This window comes from Enhydra lutris, unplaced genomic scaffold, assembly GCF_002288905.1.
Source record: "Enhydra lutris kenyoni isolate GAN:26980312 unplaced genomic scaffold, ASM228890v2 scaffoldscaffold6, whole genome shotgun sequence".
Lineage (NCBI taxonomy): Eukaryota > Metazoa > Chordata > Mammalia > Carnivora > Mustelidae > Enhydra > Enhydra lutris.
Genome location: NW_019154090.1, coordinates 31,023,166 through 31,045,259, shown reverse-complemented (window position 1 = coordinate 31,045,259; position 22,094 = coordinate 31,023,166). Strand labels below are relative to the sequence as shown.

The 22,094-nt window shown below is 47.8% G+C and overlaps 1 protein-coding gene across 1 annotated transcript in view; it reads right to left on the bottom strand.

Moving 5' to 3' along the window:
* Positions 1-8,234: 8,234 nt before the first annotated feature.
* LOC111141792 (CDP-diacylglycerol synthase 2) overlaps positions 8,235-22,094 on the bottom strand; it is a 56,781-nt gene continuing 42,921 nt past the window's right edge. Inside the window, exons 4-13 of the mRNA XM_022494609.1 lie at positions 21,443-21,540; positions 19,145-19,284; positions 17,305-17,363; positions 16,366-16,448; positions 14,375-14,462; positions 13,785-13,853; positions 12,729-12,881; positions 10,893-11,012; positions 9,822-9,925; positions 8,235-9,562 (exon numbers count right to left, since the gene is read on the bottom strand). Coding sequence (XP_022350317.1) covers positions 9,430-9,562; positions 9,822-9,925; positions 10,893-11,012; positions 12,729-12,881; positions 13,785-13,853; positions 14,375-14,462; positions 16,366-16,448; positions 17,305-17,363; positions 19,145-19,284; positions 21,443-21,540 — 1,047 coding nt within the window. The 3' untranslated portion in view covers positions 8,235-9,429. The remainder of the gene's footprint in view (positions 9,563-9,821; positions 9,926-10,892; positions 11,013-12,728; positions 12,882-13,784; positions 13,854-14,374; positions 14,463-16,365; positions 16,449-17,304; positions 17,364-19,144; positions 19,285-21,442; positions 21,541-22,094) is intronic.

Sequence of the window (22,094 nt, the reverse complement as noted above, 5' to 3'; positions counted from 1 at the left end):
TGGTCTTGCCCTGCATAATAACCCCCAATCTCTGGGGCCTCGTTTCCAACCCCTGCTGCTCCCCATTCACCCCGCTCCATCCACCACTGCAGCTCCTCGAGGACGTGTTGCATTTTGCTGCGCATCTGCATGAACACCCTCCCCACACCCTTCAGTGTGCCCAGTTGCCCAAACGTCACCTTGGTAGCAAGGTCTTCCTCGATCACCCTATTTAAAATAATCACTCCCCACAGCGTTCTCCTCTCCTGGCTAGATTTTCTCCAGCTAACTAGCTACTGCCTTTTTCAAGTGTCTGCCACGCTCTCCTGAAATGAACTCCATGAGGACAGGGACTTGGTTGTTGTATCCCAGCGTCCAGACGGGCCAAGCACGGAGCGGGCGCTCCAGGAGCTTGTGCTGAGTGCATGGAGACCATCCAGATCCGAGCATGGGGGCTTTGAGGTGGAAGGACGTTAGCAGCAGACGACTGCACGGGTGCCCACGGGGGACTGGGGCCTCCTCAGAGCGAGCAGATGGACCTCACAGGCCGGGACGATGAGAGCCTTCAGCACATGGACAGCACCACGCGATCCCGTGGCTCCCAGTACAACAGAGGGGCAGGCAGCCAGGGCAAACAACCAGTGCTAGGTTTCTCCTTAACCTTGGGAACCCAAGGTTTGGAGTGAGATTTTGTCAGATTTAGAGAAGTAAATGCAGAATTTTTTGCACCTTGACTGTTGGGAAGCAGTTCATCCCGGAAGTCCCCCCACTTAGGGTCCCTGTGGGCAAGAAAGGCAGAGGCCCCTTGCAAAAGGCAAACACTGGAGGTCCCACCGGCCCAAGGTACTAGCCCAGGTGGGGCTGGCCCACTGGGTCCCAGGACTGCAGACTCAGGGTGTCCTCCACCACCACCTCCACCAGGCCCACAGTCTTGCTGGGAAAGCAGTCTTGGGGTAGGACAGTAAGGTGAGTAGGAGTTAGGCAGGTGGGGGAAACCAGGGGGAGAGAAGAAGAGAAATCTGGCAGGGAAAACAGCATGGGGGCAGGGAGGTGAGAGTGGCTGGGACAAAGCAGGGACATGCGCGGAGCATGGTTGTAAGAGAATAGGGCCCAGGTGTGGGGTCAGAGGTTACAGACTGGGGAACTCACAAACAAGCCTGGACTTGGCCCTCAGGCCGCAGGAGGGCTTCAGCGGAGAAAGCTTGCCCCAGCTGGAGAGGAAGGGTTGGGATGGCGGAGGTAGCCAGGCTGTGGAGAGCCGGCAGGCAAGCAGGATGAAGGTAGGACGGGCAGGCTGTGCTTACTGACGAGATGGCTCCCAGGTACCAGCCGTGGAACACAACTCTGTGGGACACAACACTGGGCTGAGGCACGTGTGGGTCAAGGGCCAGGGTCTGGGTTTGGTCGTGCAAAGTCCATATGAAGAGACTTCACAGCCTATGTGGGTTAGGGATGTGCACTTGGGGATCGTAGAGGTGAGTGTGGTCATCGGAGCCCTGGGAGTGGGTCAGAACACAGGACAGAGTTCGGTGTTGGGGAGAAGAGAGCCTTGGGCAGAGTGCCACGGTCTGAGGGACGGACGGGTGGAAGAAGATACTCAGAAAAGTGGCGGAGGAGGAAGAGTTAGGGAAGCAGAAGGAAAGCCAAGAGAGGAGGTTGCGAAGGCCAAGGGCAGTGTCTCTAGGAGCAGGCAGTGGGCGGCAGCATTCTGGGAAAAGATACTGGCTCCACACAAACCACCCCCTTCTCAAGCCAAGCCCGTGTGCGCCTTCAAAAGGCACTCCTCCCACAGCAGAAACCACGAGCAACACAGAATTTAATAGATGTTTATTTGTGTAACAGGAACATTCAGGTATATAAATAAGGTAAATATTTCCCATTGTACAATATAGGATGTTCTGGAACTGCGCTGAAAAAGCATCTACGTGTATTGTTCAACACAGATCAGACAGCACACAAAGGTCAGCTGTGGCGAATACACGCAGACTCTGTGAAGCCCCACGTCAGCTAAAGGGCACAGCACACACGCGCGCGCGCACGCGCACACACACACACACACACACACACACACACACCCCTAACTGTGGAGGCCTTAGGGGCTGTCCGGTGGGCTCCACACACACCCAAGAGTGGCTCCAAGGTCCCCCGCATCTGAGGGCCAGAAACCGAATGTCAGTACCCGGCTTATCCGTGTGGGACCACTGAATCGCACCCCCCAGAGGAGGGGCAGAGAAACTGACCTCGAGAGGGCAGGGTACATCCAAGCTAAGCTCTGGGTGGCAGACACAGGCGGTGATGGGCCCTAGGTGACTGCCTCACACTCCCCAGTGCGGGTGGGGAGACCATTTCTGTGTCGGGCGTCTTTCCCATTAAACAGATCCTCGGAGCACACAGACCTGAGCAGGTCCACAGCTGCACCCGACTCACCCAACAACACAGAGCTCCCAGGGCTCCAAGGGGGAGCCTCTTACCTCGCCCACTTTGGTTTTCCCTTCCTCTTTTGGAAAGTATTAAACATCAATAAAAATTAAAATTTGGTATCAGCATCAGCTCCAGAAGATAATCCATAATCTACGAGCTTTGAATCTTCCTGGATGGGCTTCTGAGCCCTGTTTCTGGTCCCCACACCTATAAAACACAGTGCTGGCCTCTGTCCATCTGTCCTCAGCTGTGGGGCTCCTAGCCTCTCCTTTGTCCCCACAGCTCCTCAGCGGTCTTCTGGCTGGAAACCCCCCATCTCTGCATCCTGTCCTGACTTGTTCTCTTGGGTCCAAGTCCTTTAGTTTTATGGGCCCTGATGTCTGCTCAGCCCTTTCTCTTTCTAGCCAGGTCCCAGACACCCAGCCAGTGGGACAGAAAGTAGCAACACAATGCTCTGTGTATGAAAACGAAGCAGCACGCCGAGGACACTCTCATTAAAACATGTATATACGTTCTGCCCACTAGAAAATATTCTTAACTCCCTTCCTATTCTGGCGTTTCCAGGCACCAAGGCAGCAAGCCCAGTCCAGGAACCGAATGGAGGTGAGAAGCAGACGTGTTCCAGGAGCCACGGACAAAAACAGCAATGGGGATGAGATCAGAGACACAATTTCACTTGGAACAGAATCACAGGTGGCCGAACCCACCTAAATCCCTAGAGCACTACATACAGGAAAAGGCTGCAAGGAGCCAGGCCCTGCCTAATGCCTGGGAGACCAACACAGGGCCATCGACAGCCCAACTGGGTCCTCATCCCCAGTTGAAAGGACAACTTCTCCACAGACAGAAAGCAGCCTGTGTCCATCAGACTCAACAGTAAGGAAAGAAGCGCCAGGCCTGGCAAATGCTGGTCCAGAAGGGCATGAGGGCAAGCCAGGATCAGCCTGCCGCAGCAGCTGCTTACTGAACTCTTCCACAACCTTCTCCTGATTCCTGTCATAGCCAGTACTTCATTATTCAACTGAAGGGGAGAAACCGTTCTTTAAATACAATGGGCCTTGGAGTCTGGTCTTCTTTCCCCACCAACACCCAGGAAACAGTCCATGTTCAATCAGTAGTTCTGTTATCACTAGTCCATTGGTTTGAGAATTTCGTGGATTCTCTGTCAACAAGATTCCTCCAAAGCAAAGAAGCCTCCACCTCACGCCCATGCCCTCCCCAAGTCCCCATCTCTATTCAGAAAACCAAGTGAAAAGATTTTTCGCACAATCCAGTGCCCATTCCCCTTCATTCATCACACACCCATGTGATCCTTTAAACTAAGCTCAATTCTAGCTAACCTAGACTCCAAGAGAAATACCCCACACAATCTGTCCTCAAGAGGTCACCTGCTTCTAGCCCGTTAGTACTTGTAAGGAAGCTCGAAACACAAAGCCCCTGTCTGGTGATGTGAGGGTGCAGGCAGAGCTTTTAGGCTTTCTGTCACTACTATAATCTGCCACACAGAAGGCTTCTCTTTTCCCCCACTGAGAGGTCCCCCCACACAGTGAAAGCTGCAGGCTCCTGAGCCGTGTGCAAAGGACAAAGTCCTTGGGCAGAAGAAAACAGGGTCCAGGGTGACTCACAGGCCCTCCCCTCTCATGGAGCAGAGGCACCAACAGGGAGGAAGTAAGGGCCTCCTTCTCTAAGGAAAACCCACACCAGGGGCAACAGGAAGTGGGCAAGACCTCAAGGAAACCATTCCAACTAAAAGTGGAGAATTTCTGACCATCCTCATGGCCATTTAGAAGGCCAGCCTAATGAAATGAAAGAGAAGTGTGATGCACCCAGACGCTGGAGGTGGGTGTTAAGGTTGGTGAACTTCTCTCAAAATCTTTTAGACTGTGAACACCCAGGATGCATGCTGGGCAGGTAACAGTGCAGTGACTAAGAATCCAGTCTCTGGCATTACACCAACTAGGTTCAATTTACTCGCTGAGTTCAACAAAAATAACTACCATTTATTGAGGGCTTACTATGTGCCAGACACTATGCTAAATGCTTACATGCGTTATCTCCTAAAAATCCTCACAACAGTCCCACAAGGGAGGTGCAACTCTCAGACCCCACCAGTTGGAGTTATACCCAGTAACCTGCCCAGACCTAGGGCTATTGGAGCCGGAAGTCTATCTCCTCAGCCACTGAGATCAGCCTGTCATGATGCCTCAGTTTCCTTACCTATAAAATGGGGATAATACCTAATTAAAGGCTGTTTTCTGGATTAAAAAGGGATAAGCCCTTAGCACTATACCTGGCACATATTAAGCACTATGACTATTATTGCAATTATTATTAACAAACACACTGTTGGCATCTTACTGGCTCAAGAATAAAAAGGAGCTTCAGCAGAAAGGCATTTGGTGGAGAGAGGGAGGGAATGGGACAGGGTCTTCAAATGGCCAACAGATTTGAAACCCACTGGCCATAAGGTCCTAGATGTCACCTATTCTGCCCCCAGTCTCATAAATCACCCACATGTTCTACAAACCCTAACATATCAGCATCCAAAGTATACCTCCCAAACGGCCCTCACAGCCATGATCTCTTTGCCCTTGAAAACACAGTCTACATACAAACCAGCGAAAATCTCACTCAGTCAGGAGACAGCCCCAGGGAAGAATAGCCTCTACCCATCTGAGAGCCCAGGTAGGTAAGGTCACTTCTGGTCAGCCTGAAAAGGGGAGGGTGGCAGGGCAGAGCCAGAAGGAACAGAAAGACAGGGCCACCGTCCAGTGGTACAAGCAGTCAGCAGCTGGGACTCCATTCATTACTGAGAAGAGGGCCGCCTTCTGCAAGGACGTGGGTGAGCAGAGTCTGGAACTAAGAGGAGGTGGGCCTAGAAGAGACCTTTCACTCGTCATCACTCGGTCCAAAGGGCAGCACCCTCTGCAGGTCAGGCCATCAGATCCTCACCCAACAAGGGAAACCAAGTCAGGTAGTGGGAGTGGCAAATGTTTTCAAAAACTAGAAACTGGGCAACTGGGTGGACAGCAATCGAGGGAAAGAGAAGTTCATTTTGACGATGACAAGGACAGAATAATGAGACTCTGCCCAAGAGTTAGCCTGTCTGCGGGAAGCCAATGGTTTGTTCCAGCTGCTCCTTCAGGAGCAGACAAGCACAGTGAGTCTGCTAACGGTTTACCGTCCTGTGATGTCTACACAGCCACCTGGACATCCTCCTCTTAGCTCTTCCTCCCCTCCCTGACTTTGGTGGGTCCAAGTGAAACCAACCCCCTCCCCACTCTACCTTCTACTCAGCACATCACCGCAATGGGAAAGGAAGGTGAGCACAGAGTTAGTCTGAAAGATCGCAATGGTGCCAAAGACACTTCAGACACAGGAAGAGGTTCTGGCAATGATAGACAACATCTGGTAGAGTAATGAAAAGCTACTTGCTTAGAAATGGACCTGGTCAGGCTCCTTACAGAGCAAGGCCACTGCTGAGTTTTCTGAGCAGTGACGTACTTTGCCTTGAGTCATTCACATCCCGCCCCCGCCCTCTCTCATCAACATCAGGGGTGCCTCTGGGCCGGCTGCGGACTCACGGACACTTGGAAGATCCGAACTCGAGGATCCATTCGTATCAGCCTCTAGCCAACTCAGCAACTAGCTTACTCAAATCAGGGTCTGTTTAATCTCCTTTAAAATAGGGTAGACAGGAAGATTCCAAAAATATGTCAAGTTACAGGAGAAGAAGCCCAGTGGGGAAAAATAAATAAATACCACAAAAATGGCTCCAAAGTCCACCTGTGTATGATGAAATACTACATTTCACCCCTTCTAAAAGTGAAAGAGATACTAACTTCAAACATACATTATCGACTTAGAAATACAGAATATAGAAAATACTGAGTAAATACATTTTAAATATAATTATACTATAGCTACTAATATGCTCAGAATATGAAATAGGCAAAAAATAATAAACACAAAGAAGACCCAGGCTGCCTTATGGGGTTTCACTCTCAGAAGCAAAACATACATGTGACTTTCTCAATGCTGAGGCCAGTTAAAGGGGTGGCAAGTGCTCGTAAGGGGAAAAGACTTGGGTGTCCCCTGAGCAGTCCCCAGGGAGGACACTCTGTAGACTCTCCCTGGTTTCCATGACAACCTTGCTCATCAGCTCCCTCCCTAAGCTCCAACCTGGGGCACAGGTCCACCAGAAGCTGAATTCCTGCCACACTGACCGCCACTTTCACAAAAGCAAGTGGGGCTACGGATGATCCCTGTCCCGGTGAGCAGAGTGCAAGGTGGAGTGAGGCTTGCCTCTGCCACGTGACCCTGGGGAAGGCTCCCGCTGCTCTGGGCCTCTGCGTCCTCAGCCACAAGGTGCTCGGGACTCCCACCTGAGGCGCCTTAGAGGGCCGCTGTGAGAAAGTGGAAGATTCAGAGCAGAAAACAAAAGTCTCTAAACCAGGACTGCAGGATATTTATGATGCAATAACAAGTGGGAAACATCACACCCCACATGGAAGGGAGACGCGGAAGTCACAAGGGAGAGCACACAGTTTCTGTCACATTTTATTTCTCACACGCAAACAAGTGGATCTGAAGCAAGTTATGCCATTCATGAAGACCTGCACAGGGGGATGTTAAAAGAGTCTCTAGCAATCTTGTTTATATGGTGAAATATCTCAATAAATGGGAGAAAGAAAAACACTGTGTAGACAGAGACACAGGTGACTTTGCTTGCCTGGCAACTAGGCTAGGAAATTCCTCTTCCTTGACCAGAAAGCATGTGGGGAAAATAGAAGATAAAACTGAAGCTGACCTTTTGGGCTTCTTGAGAAGAGCTCTTGTGAGCATCCAGCTTCAGTCTCCCAGGACCCCAGAGGCCCCCTCAGCGACCACTTCCTCCCACAAAGGATTGTGCCAGGCACGCCGATCCCAAAGATGCCCCTATTCAAGGGCTGCTGGGCCCCAGCCACCAAGGCGCCCACTGTAGGCCCGCAATAAGGTGACAGAGACAACCCCTTCTGTCTCTGGTTTTAGGAACCAAGTCCATTCTTCAATGTGAAAACTAGATTTGTTACTAATGACCTCCACTGTTTAAGATTGGTTGGTGAGATACTGATTCATCTCAAAGACAAGCATTTAGAAACGGCCTGAAAGCTCTTGCTGTTTGTGTGCCCAGGACACAACTCGATACCCACAAGTAGCCTCTGGTGACACGAACTTGCTCAGTCAGAATCACGGAATACTGAATTAAGGGAGTGCTCAGAACACGAGGACCCAGAGAGGGATGTGTCCTGCCCAGGGTCACCCGGCCAGAAAGGAAACCCCACGCAAAAACACACTTTGTTTTTAAGGGGTCCTCAGCCCTGAACCAGGAAAGCCACGTGTTGAAACGGAAGTACAAGCTCAGACGGGGAAAGCTCAATGTTGCACGTGTGGGGAGACCCATGCAGTGACCCTGCTGCCATGTCAACAGGGGCCTGCCGCCCTGTGCCGCCCATGGCAGTGAGCTGAGCTGACCGTAAGCTTTCAAGGACGACTGACGGAAACAGAAACAGAAACAGAATGAAACAGTAGCAGACCAAGGTGCTGAAGCAAGTCACTGCACCCTCATTTGGCAAGGAGAACCAGCATGGCACGGAACAACTGAACACAGCTGGGCACCAGTTCTCTTTCCTGTCCTCCCCTGCTTGTTGACCTAACAAAGAACTTGTCTCCCTAAAGTCAACATCACTCCTATCAGAAGGCGGGGGTGGGGTGGGGGTGGGAATCACAGTTTAAAAGAAAAAAAGGTCCTCAATAAAATACGAACCACCTTTAAACTGGTCACATTTTTATATATATATATATATATATATATATATATATATATATATATATATAAAGTGTGCATGTAATCTTCAGAACAGTCACACCTCTACACCTCTAATCGGGTTAGGTTTCCAGAGTTGTAAGCAGGATTTTGTGGTTGCAGTGAAGAAGTCATGGTACAACTGAAATCACTGTAAGAAGTAAGTGATTTTTAAAACACACACACAGGTACACACTTGCCTTTAGAGTAGTATATACACAACACAGCAGCTACAAGGGTGGTCAGTCAGGCAAAGGGCACGTGAACGAGAAGCCCCCTGCTCCCTGCCTAACAGGAGAGCCCCCAGGAGGGATTCAGCAGCAACAAGTCTACAGCACAAACGTGAACGGCATCGGCCCTGAAAAGACACAGTTAGCCGGACTGCCCAAGAGGAGCCACATGAGCCGACCACCTGGGGGAAGGGCTCGTGATGGCACGTTCTACCGCATACACTCAAAATATTACAGTGTACTTTTTCGGACTATTATAAATAATTTTTCGTGCTTCCTGAAAAAAAAATATTGAAGCCTTCTTTCAGTCTGTGATGAAGTAAGGTTAACCCATGTCATAAAGCAGAGCTCACACCCCACAGGACCTTGCAGGTAGAATGTTTATCTAATTAAACAGTCTTTGTCCCTCCACACAGAAGGCAACTGTCCCGTTGCTCCAGGGCTGGGATTCTCGAGAGGCCCAGGTGAAAGCTCTCCGGGGCAAAGACATCCAAGCCATGCACCTTTTTCCAGCTGAAGGCAGCTACAAGGGCAGGCCGGGGCGGTGGGGGGCGGGGGCCTGAACTGGTCAGCCACAGATGAACATCCACTCCCTCCCTGATGGAGCCCGGCAACAGAAGCTCTAGCTTGGGAGCAAGAAGCACCAAGCAGATACACCCCAGGTGGGCAACAGTGTCTTCCAGGTTAAAACTTCTGTTTAAAAAGCCTGAAAGGTCTGACCCCGGTGACTTCTTTCCAACTCAGAGCTATAGTTTACCCACGACCCAAATCATAAGCACATAGACTGTATATACAGATTGTTCTGAAAACCCACAAATAAAAAACGCTCTACAAAAAAAAAAAAAAAAAGACAGTGAGTTGAAGCCTTGTCATCGACTGAGTCACACCAGGAGGGCTTTGCCTTGGAGCCTAGCCCCTCGCTCGCTTGCTCCTGCCGTCTTGGGCCTGGGGCCGCTACTCATCCTCCACGGCAGCTGTCAGCACCCCCTTGTCGGCCAGGTGAGATCTGAGGGTGTTGAAGATGTGCAGCTGCTGGTCTGGACGCAGGGTCAGGAACTGCTGAATCAGCTTGCTTGGGTTGGGGCCCCTGGAAGAGAATGTGAGGAAACAGCGCTGAGCGGAGGTCCAGCAGTTTCTGGGGCCTGGTTATTCAAACGGCTGCTATTCCCGCTGGATTCCGTATTGTGGAAGGCAGGGGGACCCTCAGAGAACCCAGACAGAGTAGTAACTGAAAACCGCATTCATGGTTGGGATGAATTTCCCTCCCACTGATTTGTAGCTACACTTCTAGAATTTCACCACATTCAAAATCCCACCAACTTGGTCCAGATGGAAAGGCACTGTACCTGATAAAACTGGCAATGTACACGTTAACAAAGGTGGCCATCAGGTACTGACAGTCAAAGCGATCCATGATGCCTCCATGGCCAGGAATGGTGTTGGCGAAGTCCTGTTAAAAACAGAGGCAAGACTGGTGAACCTGGAGAGGCCAACCCCAAACCCTGGCCTACTGTCCCACCTCAGTGCCCAGCTACTGTCCTGAGTAGCTAAGGGCAACAGAAAGTAAGAAGTATTGGTTCAAATGCTGAGGGTATAATAGGACAGAGTCTTATGATATAATGTTTCTCCTGAAGAAAGATACAAGATATATGAACAAATACACTGAAAATCCAACTACAGCTGACCCTTGAACAACAGCGGTTTGAACTACACAGGTCCACCTATACGTGAATTTTTTTCAGTAAATACAGTACATTGATGTGAATGCATTTTCTCTTCTTTCAAATCTTCTTAATCACATTTTTTTCCCTCTAGCTTACTTTATTATAAGAATACAGTCTATAATACGTATAATATACAAAATAAGTGTTAATCAACTGTTATCAGTAATTCTTCCGGTCAACAGTTATATGTGAATTTTCTGCTGCGTGGGAGGACGGGGACAGGAGGGAGGGATCAGTGCCTCTAACCCCTGTGTTGTTCAAGGGTCAACTACGATGAATTTTCTTGGAAACAATGTTATTGTTGTTTTTTGGAGAAAGAGAGAGAGAGAGCACGCGTGCATGTGGGGAGGGGGCGGCCAAAGAGCAGAGAGAGAAAGAATCTTAAGCAGGCTCCATGCCCAGTGCCAAGACTGATGTGGGGCTTGATCTCAGGACCTTGAGATCATGACCTAAGCTGAAATCAAGAGTAAGACACTTAACCAAATGAGTCACCCAGGCGCCCCGGAAACAATGTACTTTAAATTTACCAGCCTAAATCCCACCCATGGGTGAAGAAGAGCACGCATTAATAGTCTGGTTTATAGCTTGGTATTTACAGCTTGGTATTTTGAAGGAGGGGGTGGTGGATGGGGTAGGACAGGAGGAGAACAGGCTGGGAGACAATGAGAGAAACAGAAAAGAGGGTTTTCCTACTTTGATTTTAAAGGCTCGTTTGAATCCACTTGCAAAGAACCCTCCAAAGGGGCCAATGAGCGAGGCAAACGTGGAGAGGGCGATGCTGTGGATCTGGAAGGGGTACATCCAGACTGTTGTCTGAGAAGAATAAATGAAATCAGTCAAGATGCCTTGTTAACACAAGCGAGTCTTTATGAAATGAGCTCTATTTTCCCTCCAAAAACAAAATTAGTAAGAAAACTGGATTTTGTCTGTAACTCTGTACTGCTCTGCTTAATAGAGGACATTCAGTATCATGCATTCAGTCCTTTGCAATATGATGTTTTAATTGAAGTATGTGGAGAAAATCCAGCCTCACACAAATTAAGTGGCTGAAAAAAGGACGAGTATTTTACTTTATTTTTAAAAAATATTTTTTTTATTTATTTGATAGACAGAGATCATAACTCAGCAGAGAAGCAGGCAGAGAGAGAGGAGGAAGCAGGCTCCCTGCTGAGCAGAGAGCCCGATTCGGGGCTCGATCCCAGGACCCTGGGATCATGACCTGAGCCTAAGGCAGAGGCTTTAACCCACTGAGCCACCGAAGTGCCCCAAGGAAGAGTATTTTAGATAATTATGGGTATTCTTCTCTGACACTACACCAGAACTCGACAAGTGGTAGTTTCTTAAAAATTTGGTGCAGTGTGCAATTTGAAATCCTACAAATGAACTTTCTGTGCTCTTAACATTAAAATCCATTGATCTGTCTTGCACTTTGAATGGATCTTTGACCCATACCTGGCAGTTGTAACACCACGCACTGGCCACTTAGAAAACGATAGTTCACCAAGTTATGTAAGTCTTCCAAGTATAGACAGTTTGCTATATACAATGTCAAAACATCGTATGTTAAAATCACTATAAAAATCACACACAAAAAAATCACTGCAGCTCTCATCCACAAACCTTTGAAGTATCAGGAAGCTGTCAAACTCCGGGGACAGGTATATACATTCCAAAATATTAATTTTCACTTGGAATCCAAATTCTATCATCAGTAACAATCACTGTCAGGGGTATTCCTTGAAGTGACAGGCTCACTTCATTCATTTTCAAGAAAAATGTTATCAAATACACAAGGCTGAAACACTAGAGTTTGTCAGTTCTTTTCAAGTAAAAAGTATGTCCCTATTAAAAAAAAAAAAGCAGCTAGCTCAGCTCATAACTCAAACAGGTGCATGTGCGCTTTCCTTTAGGTAAGCACCGGACTGCCATATTTAGCACAAATGTTCTAGGCACAGTTTCCATTTGGGTACACAAGAGTATATAGACAGATATGTATTCAAGGGTCAGAATATAATAAAATGAACCATGTTACGTTTTCATCAAAGACATTCTTACGAGGAGCTGGCTTATGCTAACTGCGAGTGTGTGGCATGAAGAATCCCACGACTTAGTCCAGTTTGCTGCCACTGCCTTCACTCGTGCTAGAGCGTCAGCGAGCTTACCCACCACGGCTTTTGCACCATTCACAGCAAATATCAACAAAGTAAAAACAGGCAAATAATGTCATATTATTATTATGAAAATAACTGTGACCTCACAGGCCCCCTGAAAGGATCTCAGGGTTCCTTAGGGATCCACAGAGCACAGTTTGAGAACCACTGGTCTACATGAACTGAGGTGAGATGAAAGGTCTCCTTCTGCTTTCACCCTTCCCTGACTTGAACGAGTCTCCTCTATCCTGGGCCCTGGCATTGTGGAGGGAGGAAGCTAGGCTTTTTCTGAGGGAGTGGCAGTGGTGGAGAGAGGGCTCGCTCTCTCTGTAGTCACTACCTAACCAAGGATAGCTTGCCCGATGTGAGTGGCACATACCAAGCCAATGACCGACTGGATCACCTCAGGAATGCTGTACTCCTGCAGACGGAAGAGGTCCGAGGGCTCACAGTCCACAGTGAAGCTGTTGGTATCATTGTTGTATTCCACGGGGCAGACAAAGCATCTGTACCCGGACATCACATAGGACAGCTGAGGGTGAAAAGCAGAGTCGGGCAGAAGACACAAGGCCCAGCCAGCCCACCCGGGCAGCACACACGGGGTTTGGCTGTCCCCCTCACAGTGCCTAGGACCCTGCTAACTGTGAGCTGGGCACTAAATCAGAGGTTCATGCTTCCCCACAGGAGTATTTTGCCTGAATTTGGAAAAGGATTTAAAAACAGGTGCATGGCCTGCTAAGGCTTTACACAGAATTGCCTGAACACCCAGGTCAAAATCCACGAAAGACCTGAAGGAATTTGGGCAAAGAGCTACAAGAAGATTCTCCCCATTTAGGGGAGCTATGGTCCCTTTTCCTCAGGATCTTTTAATTTCATTTGAACTGGAGGCAGGATGTCAGGGAGTGGTACAGTGAGAGACAGCCAGCCTGGGAGAAGAAGGTGGAAGAGCAATGAAGAAAGGGAATCAGTACTGGAGGACGGCTGGACACCCCTGAAAAAGGAGAGAGGCTGGCCTGATGGTCAGAAGCAGGGTTAGGGCAAGAAGATCATCCTCCTCCCACAGGACGCACATGGGAGAGAACCTCGGCCAAAGCGGCAGAGCCCACCTCCCCTCCTACTCTCAGCTGCCAGTCACTCAAGCTTGAATTATCAAGCTGGGTGGACAAGAACACTACCTGCTGGGCGTCGCATGCCTCGGCCTGAGGGGAGTGCAGGCGCACACGGCCCCGCCCCTCAGCTGCCAAGACCCTGTTTGAGAACTGGCATGGGGCTAGATACAGAGCGTGCCATATTCATGCCCCTCAGGGGCAAGGTTACCGTGCAGCAGGACAGAGTCCTGGGCCTCAGGAAACAAGCTCTCTAGCCTTGGACAAGCTCTGAGGGAGGGTGTGAGGTCTCTGTCCACTCCCCCACCCAGCAGCGAACCACCACCTACCAGAAGGCCAAACACCACAGTAGCAAAGAAGCCCCCAATGAAGCCTTCCCAGGTCTTCTTCGGGGACAGCTACAGACAGAAAGCAAATTCTTAACAAAGGGCATTTTGATAACTGGCTTTGAGAACAATGATTACTTATTTAAAACCTTCCTACTATAAGAAACAAAACAAAACAAAACAAAAACCCCACCTCATTCTGTTAACCTCCTTCCCTTCTAAAACAACCCCTGCCTGGTCTCCTTGTTCCTGGCCTGATACCCCTCAGTTTCCCTTCTGTCCCAGTTTATATATAAATATATTTTATATCACATATAAAATATAATTAAATGACAACACGCAAATTCCGATCAAAGTCCCTAAAATGTGTCTATATAGTCTATAAGATATTTTCTCTGTTAGCTCTTTTTTTCTCTATGAATAGTCGTCTTCCTGTGGCTTTTCTCCTAAAACTAAGTTATTGCTAGCCTTTCTCCAGGACGACATGAAGACATTCATACAAGCTAGACTTCTTCTGCCCCAAGCTGATCTACTCTACGGAAAGGACCACCCTCCCCTCACAGTGGTATTTCATGTGAGGGTGACCCATTTACCTTGATGAGTGGGGTCCGACCGAAGAAGAAGCCAAACATATAGGCCATAATGTCATTACAGATCACACAAGAGATGGGGACAATGAACCTAGGGAGTAAACCAAAGTGAAAATCAACTCTCCCCAGATGACAATACCTCAGAGGTCTACAAAACAATGCCATTCATCAACTCCAGGAACAAAATAACCCGTAAGCACTTGTCATCCATGAAGGAATAAGCTAGAAAGAAAGAAAATACTAGACAAGCTATACCTAGTACCTGGCACACAGCAGACATTCCAATCTTTACCAAATGGCCCCCGAATAAATAGAGGTGGGGTTCTATAAAGTGTCATGTGTTTCTTTTTTGTTATGAAGTAATATATGCACGTGGTAATACAAATTTGAACTGTAAAGAAGAGAAAGTTTTCCTTGTTTCCCCCGCCCTATCTCCATTCCCCCCAAATAACTACTTTTACTCATTCCTGACTACTTCATATCTATTTCATAATTTATCTAGGTGAACGGTTTATGACTAGCTCTCAGGAACACTCCCTCTCCCTAGGGCTACGCTGAGCGCAGAACCACAACTCACAGATCTAGCTATCTTTTTGAGCTCCCGCGCCCCCCTCCTCACCTGCTGATCCCCACTATGAAAAAGGAGGCCATTTCCACACTTGTATCCTTCTGCTCTCCTCCCTCTCCACTCTCTGACCATCATGTTTTTCAAATGTCCTCTATTTCAAGTTCTGTATTTACCATAATCTACGTAAATCTCTGACTTCCCAGCCCATCAACTAGAGGCAATATCTTCTGTTTGTTAAGGGAGCATCTGTATCCTCACAACCCCGCCCATTATTTACTTTGTCCAGGCTTCTTGCACATATTCTCTGCTCTTCTTATTTTCTATACCTACAGTTAAATCCTGTAGGTAAAGCTGAAAACCAATAACCAGAGATTTTAATATGATTCACTGTAGAAACAAGTGGCATGTTTGGCCCTAAAGATAAGGACTTATCAGAAGCCATTCCTCAGAATTACCTAACAAAAACTGAAAGGGGAAAATTGTGAGCTTCTCCAGACCATTACTACCATTGTTTTAAACCTAGTAAGACCAGCATTTATATGAGCTAGTCTCTGTTCCAAGCACTTTATATATTTACTAATTTATTCCTCAGGAGGTAAGTATTACTATACCCTCATTCTGAGATCTGAAAACAGAGCACCGTCTGGGGTCTTAAGTACACTTCAGTACCTCTTATACAAACGAAGATATGCCTCGCCTTTCATCAAAATCATCCAGCTTCCTCAGCCTGCTGATTTCCATAAATGTTGACAGATTTCCTACTGAAACCATTGCATTTCTGGAATAAAATCTACTAAGTAATGAGTACATGGTGCTTTTGACACATTGCCGGATTCTATTTGCCAATATTTACAATGGTTTATCTGTAATCATTAAAGAAAGCAGTTTAACATTCTTCTTTCTGCCTCCCCAAGCTTATCAGCTTTAGTATGAAGGGGTAGATAAAACTCTGCTATTATCATTGGTTGTTTTCTTCCCAGATGTGGATTCTTAGGTGATTTTCAAAGATCTTTAACAGTTAGTGATCTTTTCAAGTTTTCTTCTTCATAACTGTTGGTAGTTTACATTTTACCAGATCACGGCATTTTCCTTTAGTTTTTTAAATCTGTTGCTATAGGGTTGCATTGTCTTTTATTCTTTAATTATCTATGTACTGGTTAGTCTAGAATATCGGTTCTTAAGTATAAGTTCTGATCAGCAGCATCACCTGGGAATGTACTAGTGATTCAAATTCTCATTACTGAATCTGCTGAGGCCTCATGAGTAAGGCCCAGTGATCTGTGTTGTAACCAGCCCCTGCATGGGATTTTTACGTAGCTCAAGGTGAGAACCCCCGGCTTAGAAGGTAAGCAGGGATTCTCAGTCTACCTGGACATGAGAAAACCCACAAAATAAAAGGGAAATCTCCCTCCCTGACATCACTCACCAGATCATTCCTTCGAATAGGTTGTGGATAACGAGATGTGACTGAGTTACAACAATCAGTAATGTTACATGGGTCCAGCCAAACTGCAAAAGAAAATCAAGAATACATTTGACCTACCTGTTACCTTGAAAGGAACTTCAAATAACAGCCAATAACAAATAGAAATTGCTAAACAACAACAACAACAAAACAGGTAGAAAATATGTCTGCTTCTCTACCTGTCTTATTGGAAGTAAAAAGGTACAGAACAGGCATTTGGGATTAACGTTGCCCCCAGCTACAATTACCACCAAAAGTAGGGACCACAGGGCCCACCAGTGAACAAGTCCTTCTATGCTCTGAAAGCCTGGGTACGTCTCATTTTCTCCATAAATGTTGAGTGCTGGAATGCCTGGGTGGCTGAGTCGGTTAAGCACCTGCCTTTGGCTCAGGTCATAATTTCAGGGTCCTGGGATGGAGCCCCATGTCAGGCTCCCTGCTCAGTGGGTGCGGACTCTGCTTGTCCTTCTTCCTCTGCTGTCTCTCTTTCGCTCTCTCAAGTAAATAAATAAAATCTTAAGAAAATGTTACTTAGGACCCTTGCTTAGGCCCCTCAGTGAGGGGTTGCTTCCAGGTTGAGGGAGTGATGTAGCATGTAGAGTATCTGTGGGCATTGACTAAAGCTTCACCTTGAGCCACACTTGGACGCCACCTACAGGTCCTAATGGAGAGGCTGCTGGGGGTGTAAGTTAACAGTGATTGGGTCTAGGTGGATGTAGAGCAGGGTAACTTAAATGGGAGATATCCCTTCATGCTCTAGGTTCTATGCACACAAAACAGACTGTGTTCCAGAGTTTTGATCTGTCACAGAAAGCATAGAGGCCTTGTGAGTTTCTGTAGAACTTCACTTAAGCCAAGAATTCACACACACACACACGCACACACACACATCTCGCTTACCATGTAGAACTGCAGTCGATAATGCTTCTTGACCAGACTCAGTACAAACATGCAGAATCCTAGTTTGAGAAGGAGAAAGGGCAAAATGAATCACACTCTGCATTATCTTTGTCCTAATCATTTCCTTTAGATGTGTTAAATGGTCTTCTGGCCAATTTCTTTGCAGCAGTTAAGCAATGCACAATTCCAAAGCCCAGGGGAATAAACCTAGCTATTCCAGTAAGTGTCAGAAGCAAAAACAGACTCCTTCAAGACAATCAAAGGAAGGCAATATTTTTTTTAAATCTTGCAGACTACACTCAATTTAAAATACTGTTCACCAGATAGGAACATCTTGATCCTGGAGCAGGGGTCAAACAACAAAGGTTAGACCAGACACCAGTTTTCACAAATAAAATTTTACTGAAACACAGCCATACCTGTTTGTTTACATATTATCTGGGGTTCTCCTTTCATGCTCCAGGGCAGAACAGAAGAGTTGCAACAAAGAGCCTATGGGCCCCAAAGCCTAAAATATTATCTAGACCTTTAAGAAAAAGTTTGCTGGGGGCACCTGGGTGGCTCAGTGGGTTAAAGCCTCTGCCTTCAGCTCAGGTCATGATCTCAGGGTCCTAGGATCGAGCCCCGCATTGGGCTCTCTGCTCAGCAGGGAGCCTGTTTCCCCACCCCCATCTGCCTCTCTGCCTATTTGTGATCTCTCTCTCTCTCTGTCAAATAAATAATAAATAAAAATCTTTTTAAAAATTTTTTTAAAAAAAGAAAAAGCTTGCTGACCCCTGTCCTAAATTATAGGTTTGGCTAAGGGGGGCAGATCTCCCTAGCATGGAGTCAGGGCCTTGCACCTCTCACACTGACCCACATGGTGGCAAAATAAAAATAAAAATAAATATAAACCTTAAGCCCTTACACTCCTTCAGGAAGGAGAGAAACACTTACCCGGAAGAGTGGCTGGGCACCTCAAACACAGCCCTGCCCAGAAGACGACACGTGGCTATTCCAGACCCCAGGCCTCCCACTATGGGGGGCTACTCTCGGGGCCTGAGGCACACTCTCGGACTATGCTCATCAGCAACAGACCCCCTTGGCGGTGGATTTTCTACTTTAATGGCCAGAGGCCATTCACGGAGCCAAGTATTGCTATCAAGCTCATCAAAAATAGGTCAGACTGAAATTTAGGTCAGAACAAATTTCTTCTGTGCCTCAAACTGGCTTTGAGGGCAACTATGAAAAACACTAGCATTAACACTTAACACTCAAGTAGTACTGAGTTTAGACTGACACAGCACCCTTCTGTTTGTGAACTTTTAATGCATCTGATCAAATCCTCACAGTGCGTCTGCTGTTTTAGCTCCAGAAGACAAGAGACCCAAAGACTAAGCACCCAGCTCCTCCGAAGTCACAAAGTCTTTTTAAACCCAGTTGGGTAAAATCTCCACCACACTGCAGTGTCCCTCACGCAGCTTCTCAGGTGACTCCCCTAAAGACAGCTGCTGGGTTTTATACCCAAATTCCTGGGTGGTTTTTGTTTTGATCTCACCGCAGAATCTCTGCTAACAGGGGAGTCAGGACTGGACCGTGCTATGCTGCCCTCCCACAGAGGCTGGGACACAAGGACAGGTGGCAATGACTACAGTCCCCACAGCCACACAAGGCCCTCGGTCCCACTTCTTAGTCAAGAGCTGCTATGACTCAGATTTAAGGCAGGGCCCTCAGCTCTGCTGCCTTGCACCGTCAAGCTTAACATCACCAAGACTATGCAGGCACCAAGAAGTGCCCCAATCTCTACTCAGCAAACACAAACAAGACAAACCCAAGAACTGGTAAACCGCTGAATGCCTACCTATTAGGTAGAGAGTAAAGGAAATGAACCGGTGGTATTTACTGAGAATCCGCAAAGGCTCCTCTCTCTGGACCAGAGTGAAGAAGTAATCCGTCACTGTCTCACCATAGAAGAAGTAATTTACACACAGTAGAAAGTACCTGTAAAAGAAGACAGGTCACTGCTATGGGGAGCGCCTGTGGCCTCTCCTTTCCAGTGAGGCTGCCAGCAAAAACTCAGAGCAGCAGCCTGCGTGACCCCACACCCTGCACCACCCACGGCAGCTTGCTAAGAACAAGCCAACCACGGTTCCCTGTTCACTGGGGACCCTGTGGCTGGGAAGTCTATCTGGAAATCTGTGGCAGCTTCCACTCACTCTCCATCTGTCACAAACTTGGGACTCAGCTTTTGCCCCTTTTGCAAAGTTACCATGCCTAATCTAAGAACACTCCCACCGCAGGAGGGCCTTCCAGAGCGTGGCTCATCCTGCTTCCCCATCCTATTTCCTCTCTTCCAGGAACCCCACATACCTATCACAGTGGTTTACTCTGGCTTTGCCACCATCTGCTTCATTCCTGTCTCCCCCAGCCTGGGACATCCACTTCACTCACCCCGTTTTGTCACTCGTTGCTCAAATACCATTGTCTTCAAAAAAGCCTTGTACAACCTAACCTGGTCTCTGGCTCCCCCATGCTTATTTCTATAGTATGTAGTATTTGGTCATTTCACTAAGCAATTAATTATACTCAGTCTCAGAGTACCTGCCTCCCTGAAGCCTATCTCTGAAACATCAGCCTTTCACCAGCATTAACTCTTCATGTGTGTATAATCTGCTTCCTCTACTGGAGCTCTGGGCAGGGGGCCGCCATGGCTCATATACCTTTAGAGCCTCGGCGGTGCTTCGGAGTGTGGGAGCAAGCAGGCCTACTCCAAATACTCAGCCAGGGTCCTGAGGTAGGAAAGAGAGTGGAGGGCTTCTCTCTTCCATGTTCTTTCTTTCTTTTTCTTTTTCTTTTTTTTTTTTAATTGTGAAAGTTCAAGAACTCTCATATTGGATTTGTCTTCTGTTACATGAAAAACACTCCCTTTGGGGGACGCCTGGGTGGCTCAGTTGGTTAAGCAGCTGCCTTCGGCTCAGGTCATGATCCCAGCGTCCTGGGATCGAGTCCCACATCGGGCTCCTTGCTCGTCAGGGAACCTGCTTCTCCCTCTGCCTCTGCCTGCCATTCTGTCTGCCTGTGCTCGCTCTCTCTCCCTCTCTCTCTCTGACAAATAAATAAAATCTTAAAAAAAAAAAAAAAACAAAAAAAAACCACTCCCTTTGGTCAGTGACCACAATCGAAAGTCAGACATCCTGAGTGTGTGAACAAAATTTAAAATATCGCTTGCCAGCTCTAGAAGAGCCATGAAGAGACCTACACTTGAACCTGGGTGGCAGGCACAGGCCTGTGTGGAGACCATGAGGCAGCCTGCATGGCTGGCTGGTGGGGAAGCATCTCTAGGAAGGATGTGTCCAGCCCAAGTCTGTGCACGTCAGCTCCCTTGGTCATGACCACGTTGCTGGGGCCTGAAACACTCCTTTCAGGCTGCTAAGTCATGGAACCAACCCTTGCGTCCCAGCACAGAAGGTGAGAAGGGTCCATATTTGCCCCAAGTCCTCTCGGCACCACGCAGAGCTCTGCTCATGTGTCCCGCAAGGACAGTGCGGCCAATACAGCAGAGTTTCAGATCAGAAAGGGACCTCAGACATCACCTGGGCTACAGGTTTTGATTCTGTTTCTGCTTGAAGGCAGCTGAGCCCTTTCCTAGGAGAGAGGGACCAGAGCTTCTCTGAGGAGCCCAGATCCTCTGTATTCAGGGTCACTCCTGCCCACCTGGCCCCTACGGCACCTCCGTCCAAGGAATGAGGGTTCCAAAGCCAACTGACTCAGTCTCAACCATCTGTCTCAAGGACAAGGAAACCAAGTTCCAGAGACAGCAACACCAGCACAGACAACCTACAGAGGACTCTCATGGGATGTCGGCACATCAGAGCATAAAAAATATGCTGGTCTAGAGGTGGGGGCCACTGTGCAACATCTGATGAATCCAAATACCAAGGCAAACGTGCTCACAGACGCAGTCATGTAGAAGACTCCAGACCCCAGACAACTACAAAACACTCCCCACAGGCCATCCACATAAAATACTTAGGTCTTAAAGGGGCTATCTGAGTGGGAGGCCATCACTCCCTATCTATCCACCATGACTGTAAATACCTATAACGAAACGCTCGTCACCCAAATCCGTCTAGGGCCCCCGTGGGGCTGGAGGGCTTACCAGCTGAGGGTTCTGAACCAGGGCAGGTCATAGGAGTGGTAGACGTTGTAGCCGATAGTGATGATCTCATGGAAACACTTAATCTGAACACACATCACCTACAAGATAGAAAATACTCAGAGTATTTGCTAATTCCCCAGTTCTTACCATTTTTGGAAACAGAAACCCACACACAGGTCATGGGCCTTGAAGAAAAACTATCATATTTAAGAATGTCAGTCCTACAGTGACTCTGCTCTCCTCCTCCTTTCCCACTCACTCTGCACCCCCTCGGCAGTACAGTCCTTTGTGTCACACAGACTAGATCCAAGAAATAGGCACCCCTGAAGCTTCAATTAACTTTTTATTTTTGTACTTCCCTGGACTCCATCAATCTCTTCCCCTTTTGGCTTTGAATAGAAATACCTGAAAATCCCCAACTGCTTTGCTCAGCAGTCAGCCGCTAGTCATCTGACCCTGTCCGTGCCAGCAGGAAGACTAAGAGAACAGTGCTGTGGACTGGGATTTTTTAAACCAAAGTCCTAAGCCCCACAGTGAGGCCCCAGGGAAACAAGAAACAAAACGGAGAGTCACATAGAGTCACAGCCGGGGTCACTGGCTAATCAAACAGCTGAAACAATAGTATCAACTTTTAAAATGAAGAGATATCTTT